This window comes from Mastacembelus armatus, chromosome 16, assembly GCF_900324485.2.
Source record: "Mastacembelus armatus chromosome 16, fMasArm1.2, whole genome shotgun sequence".
NCBI lineage: Eukaryota > Metazoa > Chordata > Actinopteri > Synbranchiformes > Mastacembelidae > Mastacembelus > Mastacembelus armatus.
In genome coordinates, this window is record NC_046648.1 from 25787065 (window position 1) to 25803145 (window position 16081).

The 16081-nt window shown below is 42.0% G+C and overlaps 1 protein-coding gene across 1 annotated transcript; it reads left to right on the forward strand.

Annotated features, from left to right (window-relative positions):
• Positions 1-2307: 2307 nt before the first annotated feature.
• Positions 2308-14150, forward strand: capn7 (calpain 7). The gene is made up of 21 exons (XM_026316708.1): positions 2308-2630; positions 2811-2919; positions 3718-3875; positions 3962-4029; positions 4545-4775; positions 5057-5143; positions 5841-5967; positions 6337-6422; positions 6904-6997; positions 7351-7497; positions 7834-7940; positions 8064-8184; positions 8486-8630; positions 8978-9077; positions 9221-9356; positions 9675-9750; positions 10083-10228; positions 11347-11409; positions 11697-11827; positions 12071-12163; positions 12832-14150. Exons 1-21 carry the CDS (start codon positions 2529-2531, stop codon positions 12974-12976), a joined length of 2472 nt encoding a protein of 823 aa, XP_026172493.1. The 5' UTR covers positions 2308-2528; the 3' UTR covers positions 12977-14150.
• The last annotated feature ends 1931 nt before the right edge of the window (positions 14151-16081 follow it).

The following is a 16081-nucleotide window of genomic DNA, read 5'->3' on the forward strand; positions in this document are numbered from 1 at the left end:
CAACAGCACCAATGTTATGTGAACAGCAGCTTCGGCATTTCATAATAAGCATTTGTGCATATCAATAAGATCAATAAGAATCTTTTATCCCTGTGAGAGGTGGCGCATGAAGGTCACACAGCTTTTCAAAGTGTGATAAAGCCGCACGCCAACGACAGACCCATCGGCCACATCCAGGAGCAACAGACATGAAGCTAAAATTACAAAGTGGAGAGAAAATATCTTCTTTTTGGCTTTTTCTGACTAAAAATGTGAAATTGGTCGGTCATTTATTTTTAACGTGTGGCCATGTCTGAGTAATGCTTCCTCCTCCTCTTCCTCCTTCTTCTTCTTCCCATATTTTAATAGTGGTTGGCAACCAGCAATATGCATTACTGCCACCTTCTGCTTCGGAGGATCAGAAATTAAATCCTATGCTTTAAACCTGTTCTGATACTTAAAGTCCTATTTACTCAATTTTTATATATTATTTATTAAATATTACTATAATGGATTTAAAACTGAACTTATTAATTTTATCCCTTTTCATTTCCTCCTCCTGCTCAGATTTATTAAGGACATGTATTATTGTTATTGATGACATGTATTATTATTATTAATCCCATGTATTATTGTTCATTATTGAGGATATGATGACAATTATGGTATTATTGTTATTAATCCCATGTATTATTGTTATTATTAATGACATGCATTATTGTTATTATTAATCCCATGTATTATTGTTATTATTAATGACATGTATTATTGTTATTATTGATGACATGTATGGCATCAGCCATCCTGTATGGTGTGGTTCTGCTGGAGCAACAGCATCACGGAGAGGGAGAGGAAGAAGCTGGATAAAGTCGTCAAGAAGTCCAGCTCTGTCCTGGGCTGTCCTCTGCACTCAGTGAGGGAGGTGGGGGACAGAAGGGTCCTGGCTAAGCTAAATAATCTATTCCGGACCACGAGTCTCACCCCCTGCAAGACGCCCTGTCTGCCCTGGACAGCAGGTTCAATGACAGACTGACCTAAATATTCACTTCCTGCTGCTGTCACACTCTACAATGATCACTACTAACACTGTGCAATTGTCATCCATCTGCTGTGATCATGTCCAATACTGTATTATAAGGTGAATCACCATCAGTGCAATATGTATCTGTCGTCACTTTACCTGGTGGACCATGATGTTTGCAGATGACATTGTCATCTGTAGTGAGAGCAGGGAGCAGGTGGAGGAAAATCTAGAGAGGTGGAGGTTTGCTCTGGAAAGGAGAGGAATGAAGGTTAGCCGCAGTAAAACAGAGTACATGTGTGTAAATGAGAGGGACTCAAGTAGAACGGTGAGGTTACAGGGAGTAGAGGTGAAGAAGGTGGAGGATTTTAAGGATCTAGGGTCAACAGTCCAGAGGAATGGAGAGTGTGGAAAAGAAGTGAAGAGACGTGTGCAAGCAGGTTAGAACGGGTGGAGGAAAGTGTCAGGTGTGATGTGTGACAAAAGAGTGTCAGCAAGAATGAAAGGAAAGGTGGACAAGACAGTGGTGAGACCAGCAATGTTGTCTGGTTTAGAGACAGTGGCACTGAGACAAAGACAGGAGGCAGAGCTGGAGGTAGCAGAGCTGAAGATGTTGAGGTTCTCTCTGGGAGTGACGAGGATCGATAGGATCAGGAATGAAGACATCAGAGGGACAGCTCATGTTAGATGTTTTGGAGAAAAAGCCAGGGAAGCCAGATTGAGATGGTTTGGACATGTTCAGAGGAGGGACAGTGAATACATTGGTAAAAGGATGCTGAGGTTAAAGCTGCCAGGAAGGAGGCCTAGAGGAAGCCCAAAGAGGAGGTTCTTGGATGTAGTGAAGGAGGACATGAGGATAGTTGGTGTGGGTGAGGAGGATGCAGAGGATAGGGTTAAATGGAGGCAGATGATTGGCTGTGGAGACCCCTGAAGGGAGCAGCTGAAAGGAGAAGAAGATGTCCATATACTGGACATACAGTACATATACATACATAGGCACATATTGTTCTCTTATAGTTTTTATAGCTTTATAGTTTTATTCCACTTAGTATTTTTTTACATTTTGTGGGACAAAATCTTAATCTTATTATTATGCTGCTCACATTTACCTGTTTTGAGGTTTCAATGTTCAACTTTTATGTTTCATTCTATTTAAAATCACTTCCTCTTTCCTTGACCTGCCCAACCTTATGACTTCCTGACAGGTCATTTTAGATTTTCTTATTTATTATGAAATTATTTATAGATTTTAAATATCTGGGTCATCACGTGACGCACCTCACAGCGCGTAGCGGCGGACTCTAGTGCGCCTGCGCCAGTACACGGAACCGGAAGCACGCTAGCTGGACTAGCCACCTGTCGAAAGGTAAAGTTAAAGTCGAGCAGCTGTTGTTGGCGGCGGGAAGCAGCGCGGACTCTTCATGTTCAGATAATCGCCAACATGCGCGGGCGGAGTTGACGACGGGACCGTGTTGCGAATGACAGACGGCCGTTCAGCTGGATTGGCGGCAGCTAGTTAGCTGTTAGCATGGACTGCGCAGCGCTGGAGCTCGATGCTGTGAAATTTGCCCAAACTGCTGTGACCTTTGACCGCGATGGCAAATACACCGAGGCTGTGTTTTATTATAAGGTACGTGACGTCACGTTTCACCTGCGCACCTTCCAGCTCTAACAGTAAACACTTTCGCTTTGAGTGATATTTGTTTGTTCCTAAACAACAACAAAGACCCGAGAGTGTGAATGTTTTTATTGTAGTTTGTTTGTTTGAGCACAGTAACATGTCCAAAACTCAGTCTTGTCTCTGCTGCAGGAGGCGGCCCAGGCCCTCATATATGCTGGCATGGCAGGGTCCAAACTGGACGGAGTCCAGGACAAAGTCAGTGAATACCTGAGTCGGGTCCAAGCCCTTCACGGTGCTGGTAAGCTCACCTGACCGCTGCTTTATGTTGCTGGGAGATCACAGATCACACATCTCTGGTGTCCCCTCTCCTTCCACTGATCCACTGGTTTCAGTTAATTTAATGGGGGTGTCCCTTCTGTTAATCTGCTCTGTTTTGAATCATCGTATGTTGGTTGATGCAGAGGTGACTAGCAAAAAGGATGAAATTATGCTGCCCGGTTCCTGAAGAGGCCCTAAGGACATACTTTCTCAGTTGCTGACTGGTTTTTCCCGTGACTGTTTCCACATTTTGGGTGTGACCACAGTGAGAATGTTGGTGCTACAACAGTCATGGTCACACCCAAAATATAACACAGTGCCAGTCAACTGCAGTGTCCAAAATGATCTGAACAGAAACAGGCACAGCTTCAACATAACTTTAAGAAGACGTTCCAGTAAACACGTTCACTTTATGCTGCTCCTGTTTCCATTTGGTGTAATTGATGAAATGGCTGCTTCTGTGTTATTCAGAGGAGTAATTGTGCGTCTTTTTAATCAGATATGTCTGAACGACTGTGTTCGGTATTACTTATTAAAAGTACACAGAGTTTCCACCTCCTGCCTTTTGATGGCAGACTGGCATTTTGGTTCAGACAGGAAAGAAAGACTCTTGGTTCTGCCTTAAATGCCATCCTGTCCAGTGCAGAGCAGAAATTAACCTAAACAGGTCTTGTTCCACCCCCAGCTGCGACTCTCTTGCATCATGTAGGATTTTCAGGTGAAACACTCTACGACGCAGGAAACTAGTGTCACTTTAGCTTTTTTTTATGTGTCCCAGTCCAGGCAGAGAAGAGCGACCCACTGAAGTCCCGGCAGCAGGTGGACCTGGAACGTGCCCACTTCCTTGTCACCCAAGCCTTCAACGAAGATGAGAAGGGAAATGACGATGAAGCCATTGAACTCTATACTCAGGCTGTGGAGCTGTGCATCAAGACGGTAGTTCTGTCTTAGTCATAACAACCGTCTCTTACTTTACATTCCCTCACATTAGTTCCACTTGTCTCTTACTGTGTTTGCAACAGTCCAATGAAACATCGGACCAGGCGCTGCAAACAAAGCTGAAGCAGCTGGCTCATCAAGCTTTAGACAGGTAAATGTTGAAAGTGAGCCGTTACCTTCTTGTGGTTATGAATGTCCACCTGTGTTTTATTCCATCTGTGCTCACTGAAAATACAGCACCAGTCAGAAGTTTGGACATACTTTCTCATTGAAGTGAACAGTAAAGTGTGTCCAAGCTTTGAACTCGTACTTTACGCTGGTGCAGTTTCTCACTGTAATGAAAAGCTGGTGATGCATTTTGAGTTTGACCCTTATACAGCAGAGTCTTCCTATGACCCTCGTTTGACACGTTGCTTCAGCAGTAGAACATGCAATATGTATTATTGTGGTTATTTGTTTAATTTAGGTTAATAGATGTAGTTCTAATAGATGAATAATAGATTTAGATAAAATTTTAGTTCTCTCATTCTTAATGCAATACACGGGTTAGATCAGTATACATGGCCCCTGTTTTCTTTCATGAAACTTTAATTTATTTTTTTCATAGAAAACTTTTTAAATTTTCCAGATCAAATTTAAGAAATTGCTCCACAATGTTCTCTTTAGGGCCGAGGGTCTTAAAGAATCCCAGTCCAAATCAACTCCAGCCCAGGCTCAGGACAGGACAGGACTCTCTGGAACCAAGCCCACTGGTGGCAGTTCTGGGGGACCAGTCCGCCAGTTTTTCCCATTGGGGCCTGACTTTACCCTCCAGGACCGGCCACAACCAATCCGGGCGGTCCAGTCCAGCGAGCCCCAGAGTCAGCGCTACACATCTGAGGAGATCGAGGTGCTGAGGTGAGCCAGCTGTTTGAGTCTGGTCTACTTTCATTGAGTTCACACAGACCCTCATCTTTAATGTTCTGCAGTAAAATTATGATTGTCATAGAAAAATCTCCTTTGATTTCTTAAATGACAAAAACCCTATTCTGGAAAAGATGTCCAGAAAAACATTACTGGGACCATGTGGTGGTGTGGGTGGGTGGCATTACACCCCACAGAAAAATAAATCTGCCTGAAACCAAAGGAAAGTTTGAACCTTTTTTTTTTTTCTCATAAATCTTGTCCTTTATCTTCAGGAGTACTTCTACAATCAATAGCATCGCCTATGTGCCCTTCATGAGTGTGGACCTGAAGGAGCGATTTGCCTTTCCCGTCCCTTTCTCGTGAGTTTCTGTAGCTTTATGTCATTTTAAGTTTAGCAGCACAGTGCCAAAGCCAACATATGTTGTCCCGCACGCAAGTTAAGGATCAGCTTTATGTTTTGAATTTTTTTTTTCTTTGACAAGTTTCTGCACTGGTGAAGGGAAATGGTTTCTACATCTGTCCTGTCATTGTTTTAGAATAACTCATCTGTTTTAGAACAAAGCAATGGGAGAAAAGGGTTTTCTCATTTGTCAAGTTAAATCCAGTGAAAATGAGGCCCTGGTCTGAAACATCTTTGTTTACTGATACAGCTGAGAAACAAATTACTGACTAAACATTTATTAAATAAAATAATAAATAAACAATATAAGCTGTTAATTCCTTGGTATTTATAACTGATTATCTGTTTAATTTCCATCTCCATCTTGTTAGGATGTGAATCAGTTGGTTGCGAAACCTGTTTAACTGCATGCACAGTTTGTTTTAAGTGTGTTTGTGTTTTAATGTTTTGTCAAAATTCAAAAAAGTGTTAAATTGAGAATTTGTCAGCTGTGAACAACCCAGCGCTTATTGTTTGAACTGCTGCATTCAAAGTGGTTGGTCATTAAAGCTGCATTAGACATTGGTTTGGGTGCACAGTTAACAGGAAGAGAGGAGGGACGTCAGCCACATTTTCAATATTTGCTTTATTGTCTTTTGTTTGTTTCTTCCACCTAGAGACAAAACAGGAAAGTTGGCACTGTCACCCAAACAGAAAGCTATCTTCTCCCGCTGGGTCCGACCAGATGAGATCTGCAATAACCCAACCATGATCATGTCTGTGTCCAGTTTCAGCATCAAACAGGTCGAAATGAATATTGTTGTCATCTAATTTTGACAAACATTTGCTTAGTCTGTGCCTTTTAAATAAGACTCCACTGTTCCTACATATTTTTTGCTTTACTGTATTTTGGTTTCCTGCGTGGAAGTTTAAATGAGGTTTACCTCATTTACCCCATATGCATTTTTACATTCAGCCCATAGAGGGTGTAAGATTATAGATCAGGATCTTCATGGTCGACATGTTAAAATAACCGTTTGCAGAAAATTACAGTATCCGTAATCCAAATGTTGTTAAATATGTTGAATTGTCAAACTCCTTATTTGCGTTGTTCAAGTGTGAATGTTTGTACATTTCAGCTCATAAAAAATGCTTTTGTCTCCTGCTGTTCAGACGGTGGTGTCGGACTGTTCCTTTGTGGCATCACTAGCCATCAGCGCAGCCTACGAGAGGCGCTACAACAAGAAGCTTATCACCAGGTACTGCATGCTGCTGTCAGAGTTTGATCCATGTTTGGTGTCTGAGGCAGCTTTTGTACAAACACTGTTTTATTTCTCTCAAGGGGTTATCTGAACCAAAATAAGAAACATTATGTATGAGGTAAATGTCAGATAATGTGGCAAGATAGGCATTTAGGTTTAAAGGAGCTAAACATTTACACAGAAAATGGCACCACGTTGTTTTGGTACAACCAGGTGTTATATAATAATCGACGTGATAAAATAAAAAGCAACAATAGATTCACTTCATATCCCATCAGTGATCAGTGAAACCTGTTTGCACAGTCACATGTGGCGACAGTCCAGGTCTCCTCCATGTAAATCACAGAATTTTAAAGAGACAACTTGATTTTAAGTCAGAGTTAGGGTTAGACAAGCTTAGGGCATGTCTTCAGGAAATTAATGAGTCAGTTTAAGTCCCTACAAGGTTTAAAAACAAGCCTGTGTGTTTGTGCTATAGCATCATCTACCCTCAGAACAGACGAGGGGAACCAGAGTATAATCCCTGTGGGAAGTACATGGTCAAACTTCACATCAACGGCGTTCCCAGGAAGGTAAAAGACAAATCTCCACAGCCGGTTCATCTGTACTGATAAAACACAAAGAGTAGGGCCGCAACGGCTGCTTGCCGTATCACTGTGTGCCGACTCAGCTACTATACGTAACTAATCGATAAATGTGCTTGTTGCTATTTCAATTATCAATTTTATCGATTAGTTGTTGCAGCCCTAACCAAGAGTATAGCAGAATAATATGGTCACACACACCGACTGTCAGTGAATATACACACTGTGTTCACAGACATTCGATTTATGGACAAACTAGACATGAAGTTACTTTGTGTGATCTCTCAACATCACTCGTGCTTATCTGACAAATCAACGACAGGTTTCTGTCCCTGTTGTAGGTGATTATAGACGACTACCTGCCGGTGGATCGTAACGGTGAGCTGCTGTGCTCCTACTCCAGCAACAGGAATGAGCTCTGGGTCTCCCTGATAGAGAAGGCCTACATGAAGGTGATGGGAGGCTACGACTTCCCTGGCTCGAACTCTGTGAGTAAAGGTGGAGGAACCAGGAGATGGAGCTGTTTTTAAATTACTGCATGAAGCCTGGATGTATCTAACAACTCCCAGGTTAAATGGACTGAAGCTCATATTTACAAGAGTGGCTCAAAATGCAGAGCTACGATAATGTCATTTATTTATTTAATTCAGTTTATAATAAAATACATTTAATCACTTCCAGGTCTAGAAATGTTTAAAATTGCAGTAAATTTGGAAATTAATGTTGTGTAATATTGGCAGCCATATTGCCATGTCCCTCTCCCTATAGGTAATGCTGTAGACAAACCCAGAACTCATCATTTGTGTTTTTGGTGTGTAATATAGAATATCGATCTGCACGCGCTCACTGGTTGGATCCCTGAACGTATCGCTATGCACTCTGACAATCAGTCATTCAGCAAAGAAGACACTTTCCGCATGCTCTTCCAAAGGTCAAGAACACACAGAAACGCCTCTTTCCTACTTTTATAAAAACATCTCCACCTTTTTTCTCTTCTTACTCTGTACATTTGACCATCTGTTTGTTTTCCTCTTGCATCTGTTTCTGTGTCCAGGTTTCACAGGGGCGACGTCCTCATCACCACGGCAACGGGTGTGATGACAGAGGAAGAAGGGGAGAAATGGGGTTTAGTTCCAACTCACGCCTACGCAGTTCTTGACATCCGGGAATACAAGGTCCGCTTAATTAAGATTATGGCATCAGAACACCATAGAAAGTATTCTAAAAAATGCTAAAAAAGTTAAATGAGGTTTGTAAATGAGCTGCCAAAGTCTGTCAGCAGACACATGATTTTTTTTCAATTATTACAGTGAAGCACTGCAGCAGTTTCCAAATAAAGAATGCATATGATTGTTTTTCTGATAAATGATCCAAGCCACCTGTCTCCAATGCCTTCCTCCATAAATATGTAATGTTGCTGTTTCTCCAGCTGTGTTTGAAACTGAGGCCACATTTCCAGGTATGTTGTTCTTGCAGGGAATGCGTTTCCTGCAGCTGAAGAATCCATGGAGTCACCTGCGTTGGAAGGGACGCTACAGCGAGCGCGATGAGAAGAATTGGACACCTGAGCTCCTCAAATACCTAAACTTTGACCCTAAGACTGCACAGAAGTTTGATAATGGTATGCCCATTCTTTTCTTCAGTGCAGGACTGAGAGAAACACATGCTCTGTGAAGTTTTGACACAGTATGCTGTTGATACTGAACTCATTATTGTAGCTGCTGACCTTTTCCCTGGGGTCTAATTTTACTGTATATTCAGAAAAGAGTGGAATTACGGTACATTACAAATTATGAGGACCAGGCAACATAAAAAGTGTAGTAACTTAAAAACACAGTTGATGCTGGGAGGATGATTCTATGATTAAAAATAACTGGCACTTCCGGTTAATGGAATGCCAGTGAGGGATTAGTTGGGGCAAGGTTTGTTCAGATTACACAAGAATTGTTGTCCTGTGTTGCTCTCCAGGTGTTTTCTGGATTGCATGGGAAGACCTTTGTCACTACTATGACGTCATCTACCTGAGCTGGAACCCCACCCTCTTCAAAGAGTCCTCCTGTATTCACAGGTGTGTGTTTGTTAATTTCCATGAGAGACCTGCTGTTGGATGCCTAATACATAACTTGAGTAGGAAAACCAGTAACTAGTGATCTTCCTGTTATAAACACAGAGTCGCAGTGTAACGTGTGTTTTGGTTTGTGCACCATGCAGTAGTTGGGATGGGAAGCAGGGCCCAGTGAAGGATGTCTACAGCCTGGCCAACAATCCCCAGTATAGGCTGGAGGTCCAGTGTCCAGCAGGTGGGGCTGCGGTGTGGGTGCTGCTGACCAGACACATCACTGACAAGGTACAGATACAGGTCCTGGTGATCCATCTAACCTGGTTTGCACTGCTAGTTTCTTCTATTTCTATCTGCTGCTGTAGTGCAGTGATATACTGACTATTTCCAGGTGCTGGCAGAGAAAACCATGGGTCTTTGTTTTCAAAGACAAAAATCACATGAAATATAATTTTTTAAAATTTAATGACCATTTGAGTATTCAGAAATCATTATCCAGCCCTATTTATTATACATATGATCATTGTCAAACCTCAAAACATGAAGCTGAGATTGTAAATTCTCACTTGTGTCTAATGGCTGTTTTTTTTTTTTTTTTTTGTCCAGGATGATTTTGCACAAAACAGGGAGTTTATCACCCTGGTTGTTTACAAGACCGAAGGGAAGAAGGTGTACTATCCAGGTGAAGCTTGACAGATGCTTTTTCTCTCTGTGACATTTGTCCTGTAGATGCTGTAATGGCAGCACTTGGTCACACCTTTGTTTCTGCCACATGTCACCTGTGAACAAATTCTTCAGACTTCAGAAACTGTCCCTCTCTTACAACTCCCACCCTTTCTGATACATTATCCATTGCATATTTATAGTGTATATAATATTACATTACATTTGAAGCATATTTTGTGAGTTAACGTGTCACACACCATCAATAAGTTAACAGTGTCTGGTGTCCACTTCTACTGTCAGCTGCCCTTTGGTTTTTCGCTAAATAAACTGCCCTGGCTGCCTCCACAGCGGACCCCCCTCCGTACATCGATGGGATCCGCATCAACAGTCCTCACTACCTGACCAAGATGAGGCTGACCAGCGCCGGGACACACACCTTCACACTGGTTGTCTCCCAGTACGAGAAACAGAACACCATCAACTACACCTTGCGGGTGAGGAAGACTTCACACATAAACTTGTACTTTTGAATCAGTTTGGACTTGAGTCTTCATGTTACCTCATGGGAACAGACCTTCTTAGTGACTCTCACTGACCATTAAAATAGTCCACTCTGCGTCATGACGCACTTTAGTGGCAAACCCCACATGAGCTTTGAAATTCAGCTCTGAGTCCAGGACAGTGCAAAGGTCTGGCCTGCAGGCTTAGGAGTCAGTCTTAGAGAATTTTAATCTTTTGGCCAGTCTCTCTCTGAGTCTTTGAGCATTTTATTAAAATTAAGTTTTATCCAGGTTGATCTCTAAAAATGTCATGACATCCAGGCACTAATATGTAAAATGCCCCTAAAAAGATGCTACTAGGCCCAGGAGACACATGAGATTCTATGGATTACTTGTCCATGGTGAGTGACTCCAGCCTTTGTCGTTACACAAGAAGTGTCTGTGAAAAAAACAGACCTGTTTGTCCTGTGATACTTCACATGATACTTCACATTGTTCGTTCGGGAATGACAGACCAACGCAGAAGAATGACTACCTGTATGTCTGTCTGTGAGCAACAGTTTGAGGTTTCCACCACCATTGTTTGGTCCTGACATCTCTGAGACCTGGTCTTTGGTTTCAGGTTGGAATCGGGCTTGGGTCTGGGTTAGGTTTAGGGTTAAGGGATGTATTATGTCAGTGTATCAATACACAATGCATGTATTTTCTGCAGCTGGCCCGGCTTAACCAAATTCTCTCTCTCATCACGCCGTCCATGAAAGCTCAGACCAGCTCGTCTCTTCGAAAACTCAACTCTCTTGTCCACTGAGTTTTTGCCAGAGTCCAAAGCCAAACAGTCCTGAAGTGAAAGCTCTATTGTGTGTGTTGTCATGAATATGTTCATAATGGAAAAGTAGTTTTAGTCTTTCTGTTGCTCCTTAGGTGGTTTGCTTGTTTTCTTTTGTTCAACAGATTCTGCCCCCACATTGGTGGTTCATACTTCAGCTTGATACAGTTCACTTTCTGAGCCGCTGAGATTATACCAGACATCTGCTTCCTTTGATTAAAACCAGTTTCTTCTGTTGCAGCAGCTCATGTTCAGGGTAAATCACAGGGTGTGTTTCTTCCTATAGGTGTACTCTGGATGCAAATTCACTTTCTCCAAGATCCCAAATCCCTTCACTCACACCAAAAGGGTAAGTTATCTGTACACCAAGTGAACAGATATGATTTGTTTTATAGGGCAGTGTAATCCCCATCAATACGTCTGTGTGGGATGGTAATCTGCTCTGACGTCACTATAGCCAATTGTAATCTTTAAATGAGTTTCTTGGTGCATAATATGCAGTAACTGGTGTGTTTATGTTGACCAGCTACTGTCTTTAATCAAATTTGGTAGAAGAATTAGGATTGCTGATTCGTTGCTGTTGGCCTGATAATTGAAGTGGAAAGTGATTGATTGTGACTCTGCTTCTGCCTTTAGATCAACGGCCAGTGGAAGGGCCTCAACGCTGGAGGTTGCGGAAACTATAAGGACTCGTACAAACACAACCCAATCTATCAGGTCAGCCTGGAGCGGTCAGGCCCGCTGCTCATCGAGCTCCGAGGATCCAGGTCTGACTCACTCAACTGATGAATTGGTCTGATATTCTTGTCAGTGGATGAACTATGTAATGGAGACAAAGTTCTTAAACAACCTCAGGCATATCTTTGTAATTTCTGTGCTGCAGTTTAGTCCTATGTGAGTAACCTGCTAATTAATGTTTTTTTAATGAAGACGGTTTTCTTAGAAAGAAGGTAAACAGCCAGAGCCAGAGATCGTCAGTCTGTGTTGACGCTGTTTGTGTGTGTCTGCAGGCAGTACAGTGTTGGTTTTGAGATGATGATGGTGTCGACGGTGGCAGATCTAGGCCCAGGGGGCTTTCAGAAGAGGAGCAGTGGAGATTACAGGTACATTTGGACTAACAATCAGTGGACAGACACGCACAGGCAGGTCTTCAGAAACTTCAGGCTGCCAGTGGGTCTGGTGGACTCATCCAACTCTGAAATTTGCACAGAAACTTGGGTTAAAGCTGGAGAAGTCTGACAAATTGAAGTTCTGATTATTTACCAATAATGTGGAATTAATTTCCTCACTGTACAAAGTAATGTACAATAAATAAGGGAAACGATCATTCGATTGGTCAGAAATAATCACAGATTTGAACCTGATCAAAGGCATTCATAGTTTCAAATAACCCAGTAATTAACATCATCACATGAGGAACAAAGTCGGTTCTCATTAATCAGCAGTATTGATCTTATTGCATTGGTCTGCCACTTATCAGTGTTCATGATACCTTTAGGTTAATGGCTCCACCTTATATGTTAGAGTTCATGTACAAGCCGAAGTATTGGTTATGTGGCTGCATGTTAAAACCTCAGTGGACTGTCTCATCTTGGTTTCATGTGTTGGTGTATGTTTGCTTTGTGCTGGAATCGTATGAGCATTCCCTTCATTTCTGTTGAAGCCTGTACAACAGATCAAGTGTTTACTTGCTTCAGTTTTGACCAGGAGATCTTGGTAGTTTGCTTCTTCTCAATCTGAATGTCTCCTCTTTGACTGATCGTGTTAACAGATGTGGTTTCTGCTATATGGAGCTGGACCACGTCCCAGCAGGCATCTACAACGTCATCCCCACCACCTTCCTGCCCCAACAGGAAGGACCCTTCTTCTTGGACTTTGCCAGCACCTCAGCCTTCAAGGTCTCTCACCTCCAGTGAAGTTGGAGCTGGAAGGGGCAAGTACTGGGAGGAAGGTACTTGTTTGGAAATCATGGGATGTTTCTAAAACTGTGTATGTGATTAAGGCCTCTATAATGTGACTGACGGCTTCAGCTCAACAGCCTTTCCTGGTCTTCACTCACTGTAACGTCACTGATGTAAATGGACAGATTGTGGACTGGAACATTGACTTGATGGTACCACACAGTTTTTGTGGAAAAATATATTATTAATAGAAATTGTTGGAATGAAACCATCAAGTGGACAGAATAAAATGTACTTTAATCAAAAATTGCAGGTATTTTAGCCACAATAGGATGGACACAGTATCTTGTCTGTCCTGGATACATTTATTAGTTTATTTTTTCTGGATGTGATGACAGCAGTCCTGTGGCCACATCTTGGACTAGATGTGAGAGGGAACAGGGTTGGACTGAGCACCAGCTCGGAGCTGCAAAGTTCAGGTTAAGGCTCCATGAAAGCAGCAAATTCTTTTCAAGGTCTGTTTTGCTGCAATGGGCATCATAGTTTCCACGGGAAGTCCTGGCACTGTTTGCTGAACGTTATCGCAGGTTTGACACTTGTTTTTCAAATGGAGGGAATTTTTCTTGCATGGTTTAGGCCTCATCGCTCCAGTCATACGAGATCTTAAAGCTTAAATTAACTAACGTCCGACTTTGCTGCAACAGTTTGTCTCTTTTCTGTTTTTAACTTGGACCCCACCAACATCAATGTTGGCCTTTACTAACCCTGTGGTTTGTGACTGGGAGCAAGTCCCTGTAACTGCGTAACATCTGGTGACCATAAAGGGTTTACTAATCTCAGGAGAGGCCGAGCAGAACCACGAGAACCCTGTCTGGCGGCAGCTCGGTGACGTCGCTTCATGTTGTGAATGTGGCGGCTGAGTGAAGCCAAGCTCTTCAGTCAAATGTTTCCTCTCTGAACAATGATATATGAAAGTTATGAATAACATAACTTTATAATTTCTCAGTTGTGTTTTCAGTCAACAGGCCGACCCATTGAAAGATGCAGCAGCAGCCAATGGTCTGTTGAATCAATGTGTTCTGAACTTACAATAAATGTTAGACTGACGCATTCAAAATATTTTTATCTAAAATTATATCAGCTTCTGTTTGTGCTGTTTAATTAAAAATAAAAGGCCAAAGTACTTTTACTTTGATTAGTTCATTAGTTATTCAACATGTTCCCAAACTTGTTTTTGACATTTCTGCTGAGATTCAACGTGTCAACCAGTTAACAGTCATTTAATCAGAGCTCACCCTGCACCCTCTGGTCCATTATTGGCTTTAAAACCCAGTAACATTTCAGGGCACAGTGACTTCAGTGCCACAGTGTTAAACAGATGTTTGAAGGCAGATTGAATCATAACTAAGCAGCATTTTGACTTTTGCCAACATCTGCAGCAGTAATGATTGGAAACTGTTGTTGCTGTGTGTCACATTCAGCGTTTTACCCAAAAGAAATTCCATGAGACTTATTGAAAAGAGAATATTTTAGTCTAAGAAACAGCTGTGAGTATTTGGACAAATTTAAAGGACGAGTTCTGTAGATTTTTAACATCTATGAACAACCACACTGTTTCAGTAAAGCTGAAATCTACCCTTAACTCACGTTCATAGATTTTTGAAATCACTGTGTATAACAGCTGGAGTTTTGGCAACACTCGAGATTGGACAGAAAATTATTTATTAAGGAAACACTTGGTTAAAACCAGCTTTGTGATTACATGGAGGATAATCTTAATTATTTCAATTTAAGAGAATCTGCAGTCGCAAGGACAAATGCAAACAGAGATGACTGTTTTCAGCATGAAAGACATTTAGCTGTGAGATACATAATGTCTTAGATCTGCAGACGTTCTCTAAGTGTGGACTAACCAGTCGGATCATTTTGTGACGGTTTCGTGGTCCTCGATCTGTCAGTTCTGTGGCAACACTTCCATGGTCTGAAATCCAGCTCAAACTGACCAGCAGGTGGACACTTCAAGAAATGAAAAACAGGCCAGATTCCATGGAGCACAGTGATGTTTAATGCACTGAATGTGTCGCTAACTTCATTCCTCAGACCTGTGTCAGAATATCAGTGCCCCACAGTTTAATGTTAATGTTCAATAGAGGTGAGCAGCTTAGTCAATCTGTGGATCCCAGGTGGAGCAGATGGATGTACGTACGAGCTCGAAGTGTTTACCAACATATTCAACCTCTGTGTCCCAGTCCAGTGTCGCCACCTGCTGGAAATCAGCTCAGATAATCCTGTGCTACAGCAATGAGCTGTTTAAACCAGACCAGTGGTCATCACACCAATTGTCATTGATTGCCTTGAAAGGTTTCTTTCACTGAACATCTAATCTGCTTTTCATGAACATACATCAACATAAATCAAACTGTTCACACAGCTGCTTGTGCCATTTTACCGTTGGTCCACCGAGGCTGCAGAAAGGGTCTGTTAACCTCAGCAGCTAAGACAGCTCTGCCCAGGACTTAATCAGCCACTCCCTCGCTCACAGATGGTAACTTCAGATCTCAGAAAAGGCTCATACGGCTCATGACAAAATAACTATGCTCATTATACATTTTTCATGTCAGCCATCCACCTGTCAGGACAAAACCTCCATGACTTTAGTGGATATCAGGAACTTGCTGTCTTGGCAAGTCCACCTGAGGGCTGGAATAGATGGAATATTTGGAAAACTGCATAATAGAGTGGAGATCTGTGACGCAAATACCAGAATAAATATAACATTGCTTTCCAATTTTTATTTCTTTATTGGAATCTCCCATATTAAATTTTTTTTCTCAGTCTGTTCCCATTGCCAAGGCATCAAATGCTTCTTTTTTTTTTTGCCTCACGTTGATGCTAACTGGTACATTTTTACTGAATATGTTTTAACCCAAGTCACATCCACTTCCTCACCCAAAGCATGTCGTTTCAATATAAGCAAACTAACCTAATCAGGTGTTTTTGTTGATGCAGGGCTGCATTTTTATTCATTTTACTGTCGTCAGTGTGATTGAAAGAAAACGGGATCTTTGCCCAGACTGTGACCTTGTTTTGCTTCCTAAAGCCAGAAAAATCTAATTTTCA

Excerpts from the sequence above, each read along its gene's own strand:
- capn7 (XM_026316708.1), top strand. The coding sequence starts at position 2,529 with ATGGACTGCGCAGCGCTGGAGCTCGATGCTGTGAAATTTGCCCAAACT. Across the intron at positions 4,030-4,544 it reads GCTCATCAAGCTTTAGACAG|GGCCGAGGGTCTTAAAGAAT; the intron begins GTAAATGTTGAA and ends TGTTCTCTTTAG. Across the intron at positions 9,078-9,220 it reads GAGTCCTCCTGTATTCACAG|TAGTTGGGATGGGAAGCAGG; the intron begins GTGTGTGTTTGT and ends TGCACCATGCAG.